The 21,104-nt window shown below is 34.4% G+C and overlaps 1 protein-coding gene across 1 annotated transcript in view; it reads right to left on the bottom strand.

Annotated features, from left to right (window-relative positions):
* RALYL (RALY RNA binding protein like) overlaps positions 1–21,104 on the bottom strand; it is a gene marked incomplete at its 3' end in the record, with an annotated part of 458,402 nt that overhangs the window by 53,293 nt on the left and 384,005 nt on the right. The window contains exons 5-6 of the mRNA XM_079722141.1: positions 17,161–17,321; positions 5,669–5,782 (exon numbers count right to left, since the gene is read on the bottom strand). Of these exons, the coding sequence (XP_079578267.1) occupies positions 5,669–5,782; positions 17,161–17,321 (275 nt within the window). The remainder of the gene's footprint in view (positions 1–5,668; positions 5,783–17,160; positions 17,322–21,104) is intronic.

Here is a 21,104-nt window from a genome sequence, read left to right as displayed (position 1 = left end):
CTCTTTGTCCCCATGTTATGAAATATCACAGTTTTATGCTTTGAGGCACATCTGTTTTCATGCCCTGTTTCAGGTACTCAGTGGATCCTTTCAATCTGGTTAACTATGTTCTTCAGTTTTGGTTATTTTTTCCCCAGAAAAAAAATGTTTTTGGATGTTCCTTCTCTTTCTTTTTGAAACCCTATTTTGCAGATAGTCATCCAGTAACTTTCATATCCTTCCCTTCTGATTTTCCACCTGAATTTCTTCTGTATTGTCTGGGAGAGTTTCCCCAATTTTGTCTTTCAATCCTGTTTATTTGTGCTATCATATGTTAATTTCTAAAAGCTCTTTTATCTGACCTTTAAATACTGAGTTTTAGTCTTGTGTTCTTATTTCATGAATGCAATGCCCTCTCTTTCTCTCTGAGGGTATGAATCAGTGGTTATTTATTTATTTATTTATTTATTTTGAAGTTTTATTCTTCCTGCACAATCTCTTTCCTCCAATTTTTAATTATTTTTCTCTTCTTTTTTTGGTATTTGCTTTTTACATTAAATGTTTTCTGCCATCTGGTGAACCTTGTCTGCTTGTATTAACAGTGGGGTATTAAAATATGGATGGGAAGCTTTGTAAGCATAAGGGGATATCGTTTCTGCAGGGTGATCTTGTTGACTATTTCTTTGGGTGACATCCATGCCAACATCTTTAAATCTTTTCTCTTCAGCTGCTCATATTCCCAACTAAAATCTCTGCTAGTGTCCTGCCAGTAGTCTGGCAGCTGAAGGGGAGAAGAATGCTTAGAATTTCTGTAGTAACTGTGTAAACTTCTGCTTTTCTCCCTGTTTTTAACTGTTCTCAAATTTGTTTGTTGTCTATTAGCCCTGAGATATGCTGTTTTAGCTTTTCTAGAGGAAACTTCTCAAGGCTTCTAGTGGGCCAGGGATAGTTGGGAATGGTAACACAGGAATCTGTTTCTTTAATAGACTTCCAGCCATTTATACCCTCTTTTCCAGAGGAATATAATGGCTTTGATTCTGAGACTTTTTGGAGTTCTGTGGTTAAAACTGGACTTATTTCTAAGATGTGATAACTCAGGTACACTTCTCCATCTGCTGTTTAGCTTCTAAAATTTTGTTCCCAGTTTCTTTATGCCTAGGGATTTTCATTTTTTAAAACTGTCATTATTTTAATGCAGATTCAGGAGGGAGCAGAGCTCAATTCATTTGTTCAGTCCAACATCTGTAACCAGACACATCACCAATCTAATACAAAGTGTAAGATAGCAGTTAGGTATTCAGGAGAGAACTAGTAGCCACATTATAGGTGGCAGCAGTCAGATCATATCTGGAGCAACGTCTTCCATTCTGAGTACCACACTCTGTAGTTGACAAACTATACACTGACTAGAGAAGAGAGATGAGAATGGTTCAAGATGCAAAATTAAATGACATGAGAAGCAGCTGAAGAAATTACTGATATTTATCTAGAGAAAAGAAGGAGTCAAAGATGTTTTGACAAAGATTTGAATGCAGCTAAGTTGAGCATCTATGGACCAATTATATTGACTCTATTCAAAAGTTTTGGAAGGGTGAGAATACTACAGCTCTTTTATATATTTAATTGGCTGGTATATCCACAAGGGATTAGATATTAAGCTTGGTTTCAGGGGACATAAAAAGAGTAACTGAACCAAGTGAAAGCAAAGTCCATTTTGGCTCTGTATAAGGAGAACTTACCATAGGAGTCTGAGACACAAATATGATCAAGGATCAAGCAAGTAACATAAATGTGTGAATTGGCTGGATAAAGATATTAGCAAACTGAAAAGTGCATGCCATGTATAATATGGCAGCAGTATTGAAAGATTCCAATTTTTCAAAAGAAGTTATATATCTTGACATTTATCTGTAATATTCTAATTCTTGGACATTAATTTATTTTTAAAAGTCTATGTCTTTTACCAAACATATGGGCAGGATGAATTTATTCTGATGGGACTGATGTGTGACCTCTCTAGTGGTTAGGTCTAATGGATAGGGTAGGTTGGCTATTCTCATTTGAGTTGTCCAAATGAGTTTGGCTGGTCATATAGGATGCACATCATTGAGAATAAAGTTGAATTAAAGAATGTCTAGGGCTTCCCTGGTGGCGCAGTTGTTGAGAGTCCACCTGCCGATGCAGGGGACACGGGTTCGTGCCTTGGTCCGGGAAGATCCCACATACCGTGGAGCGGCTGGGCCCGTGAGCCATGGCCGCTGAGCCTGCGCGTCCGGAGCCTGTGCTCTGCAACGGGAAAGGCCAAAACAGTGAGAGGCCCACATACCACAAAAAAAAAAAAAAAAAAAAAAAAAAAAAAATTACCTAATTGCCTTTTCATATCAGAGAGTTTTTGCCTGAAATTTGATTTTTTAAAAGATGTCGTTGCTCATTGTACGATACTCAGTCTTTAGTTTTCCTTCTCAATCCTTTCACCCTTTATGGTCATTTTACATCACTGTGTAAACCACATGTAAATTGTCGTCTTCATATGTGGCAATTTATGATTCTCTGTTAAAAGAAATATCTAGGAATGAGGCAAAATTGTAGGCTAAATTGATATGTGTTATTTGTTGTTTTCAATAATCTATAGTCACCATATCCCAAAATAATGTTATTTGAATTATTCTAATAGGAAAAAATAACATATGCAGGGTGGATTCATACTAATCATAATTTAAAAGCTGGAATATATGCTTGAGGCCATAGTCTCTTCCTCTAGTTTACATTTGAGGGGCTTGAGACCTAGAAGAGTTAAATGACCTGCTAAATCGTGTCCAGTGCATAGTACATGGTGTTGGAAAAGTCAGAAAAGTTAAAGAAAACATGACCTTGTTCTGAGGAAGTTTACAACATCAAAGGAAGAGATAGGATACCATGCAAACATGTATTAGCAGTAATTTAAGGTACAGAGAATCCAAAATGATGTCATTATACCTTGTTACAATTATTCCTGATAACTTAGGAATTCACTTCAAATGAAAAAGAAAAAAAGTGATCCTATGAAACTTGAACTCAGGACAAGCTCCTTGCTGTGTGGCTTTACCCTGTTTGTAACCCTCCATCTCCTTCCTGCCACTATTCTATGCTGGAAACTTTCATCATCAAATGACTAAGAGTAAACTGGGAATGAGAGATGTATAAAAGAGCAATAGAGAAGAATAAATGTTAACTACCATATAATTGACTTGCAACCAAATAAACATTAAAATGGGTGTCTCCTTAAAGTTAATAAAGAAGTATTGAGCACTTAAAAAGAATTTTAATGTATTTCTCTCCACCTTCCATAATGTAGTATTGACTCCATACAGCCCTGATTTCTTTTCATAAAGAAAATATAGAAAATGATCATCTTATCTCCATAAATATGAATACTGTTCAGGAGACAATTACTACAAAACTGAAATTACAAATTAAATAATTCCATTTTCTTCCTGACATGTTCAAGTAAGAAAGACATAAATATCAAAGGCCTAAGCCTATCATTTTAAAAATAACTGTCTCATGACTGGGAAAGTTTAAGCACGTACAGAAATAAGGTGACAGCCTTTCATGAAAAGAAAATGCAAGCTTTGAATTTTAGTGTCTCGTTTATAGATGATCTTCTAAGAAGATATGTGGAAGGTATTATTCATTGCAGGAAACTGGAAATTATATTATGATGGAATAAGGATCACATTTTTCTCGTTGAAGTGATTTATATTTAAATGAGTTCTCCATAATCCTTTAAACTGAAGTGCAAATTGGTTATCAAAGTCCTTTGCTGTAAGGGTTGTTTAACATAATAATGGATTTCACAGAAGTTCCTCAAAGGGAAATATTGATTTAGGCAACATCACAGGATATTTCAATTCCAGCAACACTTTAGATTAGTGCCATATACAGCATATAAAAAACTTTCTAAAATCTAAATTTCTCTATTAAGAAGTGTAGGCAGCATATTTTTTCTCAATAGAAAATATAACAGAAGTTTTTAATAAAAATGAGCCTATTTTATCTATTATTTATCTACCGCTTCTAATCCACATTAACTTACCAAAAGTTAGTGAGAATCTACCATATGCTAGGTATATGGTTTATTGTTTTAGAAATAGGCTGTATGATAGTAGTAGGAAATATTCATTTGCCTATATATGTTTATGTTACTAACAAGACCAAACAGCACCAATTATTGAGCCTTTACTCTATGTTAGTTACTGTACTATACAACTTACATGCACTACTTTACTCATTTCTCACGTTGCTAGGTAGCCATTACTGTCCTCATTTTATAAATGAAAAAACTGAGGCTAAGAAGTTGTGATGATTTGAACCACAGTATATTTCTGTTATGCTGTAACACTACCTCACTGCTGGCTTCTTTTCAGTCTTGAACTCTGCATGCCTCATTACCAGAAGGTAAGCTCTAGTCATCTCCCCAGTGATACAGTCAACAAACAGGCAGGTTCCTCTTTGTTGTAACTCAGTGGCCCTAGATCCCAAGGGATTCTCATCAGTTAGTTGTTACCCAGGTAGCCTCACTTCAGGGAACTCCTGGGACCAGCCCCTGTGTGGAAACTGAGATTGTTCCAATGCTCCTATAACATTGGAAAGGGCAGTGCTTTCACTCACAAGACTTGGTTTGAGACCTAGGTCTATCACAAACTATTTATGTGGTTATGGAAAAGTCAGTTTACCTCCTTGAACCTTCATTTTCTCATTTGCAAAATGCAGAGGCCGGATTTGATCAGTGGTTTTCAAAACTGTATTGTTTATTTTTGAAAAAGTGAAGCGCTTTTAGCAAATGAAGTCTTATGTTGAATCTTAACATATAAAACAGATACAGGTAGAACTACACTGTTTGCAGCAAAGGCTGGGTTTGGAGGAGGCATGAGTTCTCCTGCCTCCTGGGCGTTCTTCCAGCACTCATCTCATCTCCAAGGAGCCTCTGAGGCATCAAAGACCCTGCAGAATACAATTTGCAAATTATGAACTAGCTCATCTCTAAGTTTATACCAGTTCTTATAGTGTATGATTTTAAAACTGTCTGTTGCCATATAAAAGGGTATTTGAATTTTATTAACATGGAACGAGGGTCAGGGCAGATAATTCAAAAGAGAGAGGACATTAAGTTAAAGAATTAAGTCAAATGATGTGGCCTTGGGTGGCCAGGCATACCGTTGATACTGAGATCCTGCAAACGGGTTCTGAAGTTTTGCAGAGTTGCAGCAATGCAAGAGTGGGACTTTATAATCATGGTTTTTGAAATCTGTTAAGTTTTGCTGCAGTTAATTTAATGAAATATGAATATAATTTTAGCCCAATAGAACATTTCATTAATTGATTTAATTTTCTTAAAAGTTACTTGATATTGAGATGTAAGCTTTTAATTATGATCCAACTGTTACTTATTATTAGCATAAAAATACTTTTCCTTTTTGCCCTTCTTTTTAAAAATATGAATTTTAGGCAAATTGGCTCACCTTCTCTAAAAAGTTAAAAATCAGATTCCATCATTGCAAGTCTAAGCTTAAAGACTGTATTCATGTAAATGTACTAAACTCTATTAAACTCAGCCAGTATCCCCCTGGGCCTGCACTGTCTCCGTGATTGACACTGTTTCAATGGTTTAATTCTGACATGTCTGTGGCCACAGATCTTTTTCACTTACCTGCCTCTGCCTTCTGCTGCTTCTCAATCTTCTCCAGGCGCCCTAGCAAGGAGTCAATTTTAGTTTTGATCTGGGTTAATTCTTTCTTGATTGTCTGTAATTCATCTGATTTCACTGGAAAGGGGAAAAGAGAAAGAATGCAACAGAACGTCAAATGCACCACGACCCACTTAGAGCACAACTCACAGACACCCCATGTTTTCTCAGGACTGTGTCACATCACATAGGATACTTTTCAATCTTATTGTTTCTCATTGCTTCCAGTGATCTTGCGATACTGGATGACTTTGCCAATTACAAGCAGTGATTCTCAGCGATGTGAACATTTGATACTAAATCTTTTCACTGAAAGTTATGCAATGGGATAGAGGAATCTAGAAATGTTTTATACACTAACTAAAGATACTAAATTCAGTGCAAATGGTAGAGTAAATCTGTACTGTAAAACGGATTCAGATTGAGGAATGATTAAATCATGACAGGTATGCTTTGAGAACTATGATACTACTTTGAGGACTATGTTGTAATGTATATTTCAGTGATAGATTTAATCCAGTTCCTTAGTGATTGATTGAAACCAAGACATAACATTTGTCCTTTAAAGAAGTGTCTTAAATGCTAGAGAACTCTCTCCAACTTGCTGTACTTTTGCTACTTTATTTATTAAAAACTGCAGTAATGGGTTGTGTGTGCCTCTTTTTAAGCCCTGGGGCTGGAAGGAAAGGAAATTCACTGAAGTCCCCACTGATATTTTCTACAGTTGTGGTTCCTTTTCCAGGTTTTAAGTGTTTAAAGAGACTATCTAAAAATGGAACTAACACAAGATTGACTACTTTTAATTTGGCAAATAAGGATGTTAAACACAACAAACATCCTACTATCAATGATAAGAGAAGGTCAGTTTCCTATTTTAAGGACAATCTTTTCAATGAAGTATGTTTATGTTTAGGAAAAATTCACTGCACTGTTCTTATTTTCTCACTTCTTTGAGAATCACTGGAAACTTTTTCATGAGCCCTCAATAATGAGATCAAAGATTTTTAAAGCTATAAATCTAGAAGAGTGAAACCTGTCTATGAGCTTTCATTAGGTGAGTTTTTGGGTATCCATGCTTCAGCAGAGAGCTATGCTTCAATATCTGGGGTAAAGATCTTGACTTCAGTCTATTATTCTTTTCTGTCACTTTTCCTTTCAAGTTTGTAATAAACTTGGCTTGGATATTCCTGAAGAAATTGAGTGTTTAGTTTGATTGATTCTTTAGTCTTTAGGAATTTTTTATAAGTAGTTAAAAACTAAAGGCAATATATGTTTGCTTGAAATAGAGCTAGTTGTCAACTAAGACATATGATATAATCTATATGATAAATTATGTATCAATATACACTAATTGCTCAAAGGAAGAATATATTTTTTCCAATATAAACATGAAAAAACATTTTCTATTATAAATTCAGAAATTTTTCATAACAAGCAGATTTTTATTTATGATACAAAGTAGTTTGCAAAATAAAAACTACAAGAATAAGTGATCCTGTAGAGAGCTCCTATTATGAAGAACCAGACTGAAAGTGGAACACAATTTAAAACAGAAAATTGCTCCTATGGCAATTATTTCTAAGACATCAAAGTGCCATTGTTGAATCACATCTATATTTGCAACATCATCTGTCACAATTGCAAATTGATTCAGCTTTGAAGAATGATTTTCATTTCCTTTGATGGAAGCATGTCATGTAGTTTTACTTAAACCTATCAAAGTTAATAGAAAAGATTTTATCTAAAAACATTAGATTTCAGTGCAGGAGAAATGGGACTGTGGCTGGAAACAAATAGGATATATTTTTTTAGTAAGTGAAGTCACTCCTCAGCCCAGAAATGAGGTTGACTATCTCCTTAAAAAACATAACTAAACAAATCACTAATACCCTATTTAGTAGAAACTATATTGAGACTCATGTCTAACACTGTAGAAATGTCTTTTAAGATCAGAGCGATATCACTATAAAATTTGGGGCTACTTAGTTAATGCGATTCAAGCTTAGATACAGCTAAGCATGTAATCCAGACATCCTATCTGCTCTTTCCTGGTCCCTCCAGGGAATGTTGAATCAATCTCCAATCCTGTGCAAACTGCCCAGCTCCAATCTTGGAATGGCTAGCAGCAAATACTCATCATAGTCCTGGAAAACAAGGCTTAGAAATAGTCTTGCTTCTTGAGCAATTGTGAAAGTTGTTTTCTTACTGCATTCAGTGCTCTCCTTGGGAGAAGGTTGCCTGCTCACCTGGCCTAGTTGGTTGTAGCCCTGTTGCTCCCTCCTTCAGTTGTATTCATTATCTATAGATGGAATATGGTTTTGTGCTGTTGTGTCTGGTTTCCAGATGATATTGCTGGGATGAGCCACCTCTGTGTCTGATATACTTCTCGTTCCAATCTTTTCTGAATTTTTCTACTTTTGGGGGGCTCCTGTTAACAAATTTTCCACTGCACCATGGATTAAGCTCCTGGCTGTTTTTACTTACTCTATCAAAATAAATGTATATTTTACAACTATAGATTTCCAAACTTAGAATTTTAAAAATCTTTGCAACTTGGATTTCTGATATTTTTTTTGAAAATTAAAGTCAGTTCAGAATTAAGGAGAGACTTAGGTGTAAAACATCCCTGTCCATTTTCTTTTCTTTTCTTTTTACATCTTTCTTTTCCTATTCATTTCCACTGCACTCTCAATTGGGCTTCTGCTTTTAGTTCACCCGGCCTCTTACATAGTGAACTCAGAGTAATATATATAAAAGTCATAAGTCCTCCCTACTGAAGAATTCTAGAATGTCCCCATTTCTATAGGAAAAAGACCAAAAGCACACATGCACCAACTCTTTAAACTGGTATTTAAGGTCTGCTCCAAAGTATATTTCCAGCTGTATATTCCATTTCTTATTAAAGCAAACTCTTCACTTGAACAGAACAGCTTAATGCTTAATCTAACAGTATATGGAACCAGATAGACTCTAGTTTGTATCTATGTCCATTGGAGAGCCACTTGTAATCACTAAGATTCAGGTTCCTTATCTTTAACTTCCATCCTTTACCCTAAAGGCTTGTTATAAGAATTTAATGAGATAATGAACATTCATTATCTCATTAAATTCTTATAACAAGCCTTTAGGGTAAAGGATGGGTACTTTAGCACCACGATCAGAATATCACCAGGCAAAATACATGGTAGAAGCAGAAGCTATTATTATTATTTACATGCCTATTCAGGCAAAGACTCTTTCTCTCCCCAAATATGTCTACCTGCCTTTTGGAGCTTAGTTTTAGTCTCGCCTTCCCTATTAATTCTTCTTCATTTAACCCACTGGAGGGTGTATCTCTAACCTGTAATCTATTTAACAACATCTCACATTTACTGCTAAACATATATTTCTAGTTGATTTTTCCTTTATATATCAACTTTTCATATTAACTTGCAAACTTCTTGAGAGTGAAGACCTAATTAGGTATCGAATAATTTTAGGAGTCATGTTTTTCTGTGTTTTAATAAGCTCCTTCTCCTCTTATTGACTGATGAGGCTCCTGATGCTTACCATGAAGTCCTAGGCTGTGAGGTCTGTCCTCCTTAATTAAAAAAAAAATGATATTAACAGGTTTAAGAAGAGAGCCTATATCAAATTGGTACCTAATGAAAACTTTTTGTCTTCTCATCATATACCAGATCCACAAAAAAGTATTCAGATTCCTGGGTAAATTATTCAGATAACTGATGATACAATTTTTTAAAAAGAAGGAATATTGGATGGTTGTCTGAAGCAAGACATATTAATGGATTTACCCCATCATAGGCTCTCTACAACCAAATTTTTTGAATGAAGAGAGGGCATCCAATTACTTCTTTCCACTTTATCTCCCTTCCTCCCTCTTTCCCTCCCTCTCCTTCCTTCCTTCATGAATAGAACTTTCATTCTTAAGAGAACTTAGTTCAGTGCATTAAACACAGTAAGAATTACCAAATATCAGAAAATTTGTAGGTATGTGTATGTAGATATGGTTACACTGCACACGAACTTCAAACAGACCAACAAATTTTATTAAAAGCTTTGTGTATGTGCTGGGCACTACTTTTGAGTTGCCTGTCTATTGGGGAGATAGTAAGCAAAGAGGAAGTGCAAAAAGAAAATTAACATGGAAATATGCCTTTTCTCCAGAAACACTATGAGGAAAGAATACGAAAGTAACCCATGCCTGTGGTAACAACTCTTTTCCCAATTCCACCTAGTACTCTAAATCCATAATCCTCATTTTTTAAGATACATTGGCAGAGGATATAACACCATTATTTATATTTATATAGAGTATTAGTGTGAGTCAGGAGTATTTCTTTTGTTAAGAATAATAACGAATACTTTAAATCAACTTGCTGTTATGCAATTTTCCCCTAATATAGACAAGCTAGAGGCTTGGGAAAATGAGATCTAATTACTGAAGATTATGAATCCTGCAATTTTAAAAAATTATGAATTTTAGAAGTTGAGAAAATTGCTTTATTTCCCAGCCAGCTCCAAGTTACCATCTCTTGCCTCATCTTCTTCTTGCTTTTCTAATTATCTTAGTCTCTACGTAGTCACACCTGTTCAGTGTCCCTTGAATATGTCTTCTGTTTTCAGATATCCATACCTTTGTTTCTGTTGTTTTCATTGGGCTGTCTTACACTCTCATCTTCCTCACCTAGTAAATGCCATTTAATACTTAAATATTCAGCTCAAATGCTACCTACATTGTAAAGTCATAGCCAACTTTTGATCATCTTCTTCAACAATCTCATCCTCCTCCCAGCCATACTTCTTTCAGATGATTCTTTGCATGATCATTTCTTTAAATGTCTCTCTCCATGACAAGAGCAGGAACTACTCTCATTTTTTTTAACTGCTCTCATTTTTTAACTCAAGTGTCTAACATATTCGCTCAACAATATTTATGGAGACCCATTATTGTCAGACTCCTTTCCAGGAGCTGGGGATGTATTTGTTAACAAGAGAGATGAAAGTCCCTGAAATTGTGGAACTCCCATCTAGGTGTGGAAGAAGACAATAAACAAACATCTATATATCTATATCTATATCTATATCTATATCTATGTATGGGAGAGAGAGAAAGAGGTTTGCAGCAATTTTCTTTACAAGTATACATTTAACATAATGAAGAAAACACTGATATAGCTAAGTCTAGTTAATAGTAGTGTAACAATATGTATCATTTGATAATTATATTATCTTAAACTACAAACTACACTGTTTCAAACTACAGTGAAATATACACCTCCAGATGGGGAAAAAATAATGAAGACAAGACGTTAGGGAAGGCCTCGCTAAGGAGTGAGATTTGTCATTTTATACAGGGTGGTCAGGGAAAACTCCACTAATAAGGTGACATTGGGGGGAAAGTTTCAGTAAGGGGAGAAAGCAAGTCATGGGAATGTCTATGGATGGTGGGATGGGGGAAATATGAGGCAGAGGAATGATAAACGCAAAGGCCAGAGACAAGCGTGTACTTGGGGTGTGTAAGGGACAGCAAAGAGGTCAACGTGGCTGGAGTGGAAAGAGTAAGTGGGAGAAGAGTATGCACAGTCAGGAGGTAACACAAGGACTTGAGAAGGGGAAAAACACATGGAGAATATTGTACAGAGTCTTTTGGCCAGAGTAACACTGTGGCTTTTACTATGAGTCATGTAGGTGTCACTGATTTACCTGAAGAACATCATTCTGACTTCGTGTTGTGAAAAGACTGCAGAACGGCAAGGGTGGAATCAGTGAGATCACTAAGAAGCCTGTGGATTATAATTCAAGTTAGAGATGGCAGGAGATTGGATCAGACCAAGGTATTAGCAGTCAGGTTGTGTGAAGTAGATGAATTCTATATATATTCTAAAGATGGAGGGGAAATAATCTGCAGATGATTAGAAGTAAAGTATAGGTGAAAGAGGGGAGTCAAAGAGAACTCCAGAATTTGGGGTCTGAGTAACTGGAAGGGTGGACTTGCCATTTGTTGGGATAAGAAAGACTTGTAGAAGTTCAGGTTGAGGGGGAAGAACAGAGGGCCTGTTTAGACTTGATTGTGAGATGCCTATTTGTGTCCAAATACAAGTGATAAGTAGGCAGTTGGGTATATATGCCTGGAGATTATGGGAGTGATCAAAGGTACAAAAATAAATTTGGCAGTAACCAGTTAGAGAGGTGGTATTTCAAGTTAATATAGAGGAAGATTTTGCCCTCGTAGTTGAGTATACACACATATTGGTGTTTTAGAAGACATCAGTAATATTACCTTCAAAAGAAAATGTCTTTTACTGTTTCCTCTTGATAAGTTCAACAAAAAGAAAATTACAAAAAATTATAGACAAAAGTAAACATAGTGTCATAAAAATCTTTGGTTGTTCGGTTGAATACAATAGTTTATTTTTGTATGGGTGATTACCAGACCTGAATTTAGAATTATTCTTCAAGATCAGCAAAATGATAAATTGAAACACAACTAACAAAGTTCCTAGGATAGACTCCTTTAGCTTGTTTTTAGACTCTAGAGAGACTATGAGCCAGGTTATATCATACAGATAATCAAATATTTTTCTTAAATTATCACTGTAGTTTTTAGTTAGAAAAAAAAAAAAAAAAAGAAACCACCACCTTAAATCATTTCAGACCTGCTCTGTCTAAATAGTTCATTGATTTGGTGATAAATGTTACTGTGTTTTGATAACAGTCAACAAAATGATGTCTGTGCCTTTTGCTGTCACATAAGATATAATCCAAAAAGGAAATTAGGCACACAGAATGACACCATTTGCTTATATCAAATAATGTGTGCTTCTCTGATTTATGTGATTTTTTTTTTTAATCACCTGTGGGGTAAGTCTATTCAGGGACAAATGAAGACTCTTAAACTAACTGTCTAGATTAGTGGTTCTTAACAAAGGGTAATATTGCCCTGCAGGGGGCAGTTTACAATGTCTGGATACATTTTTGATTGCCACGACTTGGAGAGGGTGGTGCTACTGGCATCTAGTGAGCATCTGGTCTGCTAAATGTCCTACAGTGTACAGGTTAGCCCCCAACACCACACCAAAGAATTATCTGATCAAACAAATACGAAGCCTTGGAAGCCCTGGTCTAAATAATTATATAACCTCCCTCACCAACACTGTGTTTCCTATGAACTATTAAGAAAATTTTAAAATGTTTGTAATCATGTGACCTCTAACAATAATTCACGTTAATTTATGTAACTCTTTTAATTTCCCCCAGCCTTTGAAAAATTATATAAATATCAAAAAATATAATTTGCATAGAACTTAAATTTATCAAACACTTTTATATACACTATTTCATCAATAAGAAACCTGAGAATCTGACAATGTACATGACATTCTTAAAGCCCTAAAATTTATGATTTTATATAATGTAGTAATCAGAACAGGTGGAGTTCAGGTTCAAGCTTAAGCCTTCTGACTATAAACTAATATGCAGAAGAAGCTAATTTGCCAGCCTAGTAAATATTTTTCAGAAGTCAGGCTTTGGAGGGAGTGGGAGGAACTGGGAGATTGGGACTGACACATACACACTATTGATACTATGTATAAAATAGACAACTAATGAGAACATATTGTATAGCACAGGAAGCTCTACTTAATATACTATGGTGACCTAAATGGAAAGGAAATCCAAAAAAGAGGGGATATATGTATATGTACAGCTGATTCATTTTGTTGTACAGTAGAAACTAACACAACATTTTAAAGCAACTATACTCCAATAAAATTTTTTTTAAAAAGGTAAAAAAAATAAAGTTCGTGTCTTGGGTGGGAGTTAGCATAGCTATTGTTTGATTTTAAGAGAGAAATAGATAAAAAAGGTTTTATTTATAAATGTTTAATATATTATAGCCACTAATGAAATGGAGAGGCCTAGTAGAATACACAAATTAAGGCAGTTGGGAGAGAATAGATAAGAATTAAAAGAAAATTCATTAAGCAAGCATAAGGAAAGGAAGAAAAGAGGAAACAATAAGTTAAATACTTGGAATTAGGATGGAAGAAATATAATCCAATAGATTAGTTAATATAATAAATGTAAAAGTATTAAATTTCACTTCAAAAAACAAAGACTTTCATATTGCTTTCAAAAACAAGATCCAGATATATGTTGTTTTAGGAAATATGAAAAAATAAAGTGACAGTGTTATGGCTTAAAATATTCTACCAAAATATTTGTTGAAGTCCTAATCTCCAGTGCCTATAAATGTGACCTTATTTGGAAATACATCTTTGCAGATATAATCACAATGAGGTCATTAGGGTGAGTCTTAATCCAATATAACTAGTGTTTTCATAAGAGGAGGAAAAGAGACACAGACACAAAGACATGGGAGAAGACCATGTGATGGTGGAAGCAGAGATTGGAGCAGTGCGTCAGTAAACCAAGAAATGCCAAAGATTGCCAGCATACCAGAAGCTGAAAGAAAGGCACGGAACAAACTGTCCCCTAGAACTTCCAGAGACAGAGCACAGCTCTGCTGATACCATGATTTCAGAATTCAGCCTCCAAATATCTGTTGTTAAACCATTCAGTTTGTGATAATTTATTACACTTGCCCCAGGAAATTAACAACAAAGAAAGGTGGAGAATAAATGGATATATTAGGGAAATGTAAACCAAAAGAGAGCGTTATCAGTAAAGGATCAATCAAAGTATCAAACAAAGTAAAATTCTAGGCTAAAGATAGTAAATGAGATATTATATAAATAAAAGTTACGATTCTCCAAGAAGTTATAGAGAGGCAGTGTTGAAAAGGGCACAGACTAAAGAGCCTATACTCTAGACACAGATGATTTAGAATCAGGCTGTACCTGGCTCTGTTATTAAATAGCTCTGTGACTTTAGGGATATTCCTTAACTTTTCTATGCCTCATTTTCTATACCTATAAAATGGGAATGATAATAATACTTCACTTATAGGCAGTTATGAGAAACAAATGAATTAATATATGTAAAATTAATATATTTAAATGAATTTATATGTACTAATGTATAAAAATACATGTTTCAAACAATAGTTATCATAGAACAAACACCAAAAAATGTTAGCTATAATTTTTCTCCTCTTATTATTATAAAACATCATATAAAAACCATCCAAGCCATGTGAGATATAAAATAAAACCTGAAGAAAAGAAGAACTTTATAAAGTCACTATCTGGTAGAGGATTTTTAAACAATCACTTTCAGAATTTGACATTTCTACAGAGGATTGGATGATACAGCCAACAAGGTAAAACAAACACATAGTATTATACTAAAATCAGAAAATATATCCTATTTTCCACTTACAAAATCTCATTATTATGAAACCAAGAGAAATTCTTAATAAGATCCTTAAAAAAGATTTTATCATTCCCATTCTCTCTCCATGACCCAAGAAAACTAGAAATCAAAAATAAAAAGTCCAAATGCAGCTTAAGCATTTGAATATTAAGATATTTACATCAAAATAACCACTGTAAAATACCACTCTTCTCTGCATAACTGTGTTTTATGGCAATCAAGTGGCTCAGTTGTACAAAACTGCTCTTGCCCAAGAATGGCCACCATCCATTGGTTCGAAGCCAGAGTGGTACAATCTCCTTAAGGAAGATTTAGAAATGTATAAGGGTATGCATGGTTGTTACAAAGACTGAGGAGTGCTGTTGGCCTTTCAAGTTTGGAGACCAGGGATGCTAAATGTTCTGCAAAGCTTGGAATACTCTTACACAATGTAGAACTGCCATGGACAAAATATCAATAAAGTTCCCATTGGTAAACATTGTTTTAAAAGTGACTACAGGGCAAAGAATCCACAGGTGCTTAAGATATTTCTATTTGAAATTAAGTTAACACTACTAGGGTAAAAAGTCTTCTATAAACCTAGCAGGCAATTCAATGTTCAATTTTTCACAGCAAGAACCAAATTCAAGAAACTTATTTGCTTTTGACAGTGCTCAGAGAGCATATAAGATTGTTTAGAGATTGTTGCAGAAACTCATTTTCTTTTATTACTAAGACTCAAAAAGGGAATTCACATTTTTTATTGATAGAATAATTAGGTAAATGGATGTCAGTACATAGGGAACTGTAAATCTATGTAATTTGTTATTTAGGTTATATTAGCTAATTCAAATTCTGAATGCAGAAAACCTAGTTACCGGAAACATTAGTGCTTCCGGTAACTACATCTTGCACATTCTCATGTAAAAACAAAGTATTTCAAGGGCGTTCTTTCTTAGTATTTCTGATGGCACTAAGACAAAAGGCAATGTTCCAGAGTAGATAGTATATAGGGATGAAAATGAAAAAAAACATGGGTTCTAGTGTTGGCCCTACCATTTACTATGTGAACTTCTCTGTGCTTACTTATCAGTGACATTGGAATAACGGTATTTGCCTTATTTGTCTTGAAAGATTGAGATGCAGGGTAACTACACTGGCCTGACAAGCTGCCCTGGAACTCGCCCTCCCTCTACCTTATTTCCTGCCTAATTTCCTCTTTCTCCCTCTGCTGCACTGGTTTCTTGTTCCAATGTAAGCTCTCTGCACTGACCATTCCCTCTACCCAGACACTCTACCCTTGACAGCTTCAAGCCCACCCTCTCACTCCCTTACTTCCATGAGGTCTCTGCTGAAATGCCACCTTGTCAGAGAGACAGTCATACACCATCCCATGAAATACAGTGCTCCCAACTTAATGCTACTTTATTCTTTGACATAGTGATGATCTACTCTGTAACACCTCAGATTTTACTTTGCTTGCTCTTGTCTGTCTCTTCTCTGTAAAATGTAATCTCAAGAAATGCAAGAAATTTTGCGATCTTTTCCTTAGAAATAATATTCTACTAATAAATTAGGGTTTTCTGAATCTGTCCATGTAAAAATTTAGCAATCTGTTTAGTTGGGAAGTTTGTATCTCTACTTTTTACTAATTAATGTGAAATTATATATTATTTTTTTAAGATATTACATGTTTTCAGACATATAATTCTCATGATTTAGAATAGTATGGAAAGTTACCCTTTTAACCTGTCTACTATGCCTATCTTAATTATCTCGGTGCTCAAATATTCAAAACATGCATTGAATTTGCATAGCTTCCCTGAAAAGATACTATATGCACTCTATTTTGAATTGAATTTTTTTCTTAATTAAAAACAACATGTTATATTTCAAGACTTCAATATGTCACAAGCTAGGTGGGCCAAGAGCATATTATTTGCTCTAAAAAAAAAAAAAAACAGTTTTCTACTGCAGTGTAGTGTAGTGGAAAGCAGAGACCATTTCTTATCCATTTCACATTTCTCTCATATATTGTACACAGCAGATGCACCATAATAATTGATTAATTTGAGTATAGACATTCATGCAGTGATAAGTATCCCCACCCTTCTTTAAAGAGAAATAAAATAGATACTTACATTTAGAACCTGATGAAGAAGATCCACTGACAGTAGATTTTGATCCCCCTTTCATGGAAAAGGCTCCTTTTCCCCTGCGAGTTGTTACAGCCACTCTGGGACGCTTCAGTGGAATTACTGCGCGGGGAGGTGGAGGCACACGCCCATGGTAATCAAATAACCTTCACAAAATACAAACGTCGCTGAGAATTGGTTTATGCCTAAGTGTTCTATCAAATGTGTGAGACGATTAAGAGAATGTCCTTCTAAAAAATGTCAATAAATGTTTTTGTTATCATTGTTGTCCTCAAGAAGATTCATTTTTCACTAAAGAAACAGGATGTTAATATAGTCTATGCTTTCTGGGCATCAGAACCTGACCCTTAATATGAACTCATTTTTAAGGTATGAAAGAACAAGGAGCTTTGCAATATGTTGAAATTATGTCGAACTTCATTCCCAAGTATATTTCTTTGCTTGATTTAACAGATTTATCCATTTTAGGAACAGAAATCTTCCTTTAACACATCACATACTTATTAGCACATAAGTGTGAAAGGAGGAATAGACCATGCAGAATCAGGGACAAAGAAAAGAAAATTACTGTATGATCAGAAAACAGCTCAGAAGGAAAAAAAAATAGGAGTATGTCTAGTTTAAAGAGGGCAGCTATAAGAGACAAATCAATATTCTTCCTTACCTCTCTCTAAAGATTTCCTTAAGTAAGGAAAGGCTCAGCTGACTACAGAAAAAAGGAGGCTGAGTTTGAATGAAATGCCGGTAGCATGAGGACAAACCTTTGTTGACTAAAGAACTAGTGGGAAATATTTATCCGGATAAATTTTTACTATTCTGACCATTTGATAGACATGCAAATTGAGACTAGAGATATTTGTAGTTAACTATTAAAAAATTCTCTAACAAAAAAGAATACCAGTAAAATTCTTTGAAGCTTCTGCTAAAAAGTGAAAAATGATATTCACTACAATGAAGGCATTTCCATTAAACAATGAAAGGAATCAAAAGTATAAGAATATTTACTCACTTATATAAATATATAATTAATAAATTTAAAGTTTCATATTATTTATATTGCATGCACATAACAAATTTTTGTGTGACGTAGCATATTTGAGCAGCATAAAAGGGTCAGAGAAAAAAATATAATATATATATTCTATTTGCCAGTGAACCAGAGGTATTATTACTTTGTCCACTATAAACAAAATAGTGTTACTGACTTAGAATGATGATTATTATGTAGTTTACTGTGACATCATTATATGGATTACATTCTCATAACTTCTATAAAACCTTCTATAATAGATTATTTCATAAAATTACATCTCATTTACACATACAGATAGAAATAAGATCATCTCTTTTTGGAAAATAGTATATGAAATATAATAACAAGATAGGCTGGTTTCCAAATATTCATTCATAAACATTGAAAACTATGACACTATGGAGAAGAAAAGTTGTATATAAAACACCTTTAAAGCAGAACTTAGTACTAGGAATGTCTTCTACATTAAAGAGCTAAACTGTCCAAAAATGATTTGGAAACATGCTAGGGAAATACTAAGAGACGTCTGGAAAAGAAAATAAATGAAACAAGACAGAGTTCAAGAGAGGTGTCATCCTCTGTGCATAAGAAAAGTCCATTAGAGCCAAAGAACTGCCAGCAAAGAGCAGGTCATGGATGTCAAAACATTATAGTTCACTTCAAAAGATATAGACAGGATGAGGCTGAAAAGGGTTGTGAATCTCATTCATACCACTAAGGGCTGGGAAATCAAAAGGGTCAACTAAGCCTGCCCCTCATTTCAATCACAAAACAAAGTCTACATTACTTATTTATAAGTTGAAATCACAGAGCAACTTAAGTCAGTGAACCAAGATACTAAGGCAATTTTCATGAGCTACAACACCCAAAGCTATTGAGCGAAAAGAAATATGACAATTGACTGATTTCTCCCAGGGTAGAAGTTCCTGCTTGAGATGAATGGGAAGCTCTTTTGGGGGAACGATTTCCCCAGGGCTTGAAAATGCAATTTAGCAGTTTCATTAAATAAACTAATCTATACACTGGGTTAAGAAAATTTCTAAAGCACAACTAAAATATATAATGATGTAAAGATGTTATACTGGAAATGCAGGCCAAGTAAAGTCACCATATTCACTGCTACTTCAATTACAATGCAATTCAATAATATTTGAACTGCAATGTTTATCAATATTTCTATTGCTTCCCCCCAGACAGGGATTACAAAGCTTCCAGTGTTGGCCAGGCCTGCTCTCCTGTAGAGAAAAGAGAGCTACATTTGTTCACTGTACTTGTGACATACTTTTAGTATAGGATGTACATTTTAGTAAAATGCTCAGTGTGTTTTGTGCTCTTTGTTGTAAATTCCTATAGGAAGTAACCCTTGTTCTCTGAATATTTTGATGTGTTGCTTCAAAGAAACATGACTCCTTTCCCACTATGGAATCAGGTTTTACCAATTCATTCTGTCACTGTGTTGCGAAGACATGCGGCATCAGAACTAAATTTTTAAAAAGTGATATTGTAATATACAAACAAAGTTAAATGGGCATTTCATGTGAGAACATAATTTTAAACTTTAATGGAGATGGGGTGTTTGTTAATTTTCACTGGGCAAAGTTGAGTTTACCAGAAATAAAAAGAAGAAAGACTGGGTATTGTCCTAAATCACAAAAACATAAAAGATATGGATGGGAAGGGGTCAGTTTTCTGGGATTGCAAGATGAGATGTAGGGTCTCTTCTAAATGCAGAAGGAAGTAGGTGAAAGGCAGCCTGTGAAGGAGACACGAGCGTTGGCTTTCTCATCAGAATCCTGTCTATAGCAAATCAAAGAAAATAGTCCAACAAAAATTGCTATACAATAGAATTAAATGGAATCCAAGTCTCCAACGTCAGTTAAAAGCTTAAAATTTCTTCCTTCCTCTTGGTTTTTTGTTCTTCCACTCCCAGATTATATTCCCTTTCCTTTTCTGTAATGGTCCTTCATTTTCCCTAATATTGTTAGAATACTGTTTTTCCCATAATGTTTACAGGTCAAATAGATAATGATTTATAATGAGGTCAAACACATAATTCTCCCTTCCCTAAGGTCTATTTTAAAATAAAAACTTTAAAAGACCTACTTTCAATCAGTAAATAACATATATGTAGTCAGATTTTAATAAAAGCAACCAATTGAGGAAGTTTGAGGGTCTATTTTATTGAATAAACATTTCTACTTTTCATGACCCCATTTCTTGTTTGGAATTTTGTTTTCTTTAATAATATCATTATTTCATGTATAATTTCATTATCAAGCAAAAGCTAAAAACTGGTAAACAATTTTAATATTGATTTACTTGATAAAAATAGACATACCTTGTCTCTAGAAAGAATAAGGATATTAGTTATTTTAATAAGTTGCTTTTTGGACAAAGGCAATTTAATGTTATATTGACATATAAAATGAATATAATTTTGAATTCTTGTTTTTATTAAAGTTATTATTATTGAACTTCAACAATAATAAAGCAATGTTTACATGTATTTTCAGAAAAAAATACATGGAAAATAAAACAACTTCCAATCTCTCACCCTAAAACAACTACTGTTATTCTCTAAATTTTTTTTTCCACAAGCATCCATATTTTTCACATAACTGAAAACATAATATATGTACAGTCATGTATCCTGGCTAATTCTCTTTGGTTTATATTAAAAACGTTTCTCAAGTTTGCTAAATGGTCTTCCTAATGTTTATTTTAATTGCTGTGGTGTATTTTCTCAAGTAGATACACCACAGTCTAATAAATCATTACTTGATCGATGGACTTTTGACTTGATGCCTATTTTTCACTGTCAACCAATGTGATTTTAAAATTCGCTGAAAAAAATTGAAAATGTAATATTTGAATATTACACTGAACACTAAAATTT

Source organism: Hyperoodon ampullatus (genome assembly GCF_949752795.1).
Source record: "Hyperoodon ampullatus genome assembly, chromosome: 17".
In the NCBI taxonomy this organism is placed as follows: Eukaryota; Metazoa; Chordata; class Mammalia; order Artiodactyla; family Ziphiidae; genus Hyperoodon; species Hyperoodon ampullatus.
Note: the sequence above shows the minus strand (reverse complement) of the source record. Positions and strands in the feature narration are given on the sequence as shown.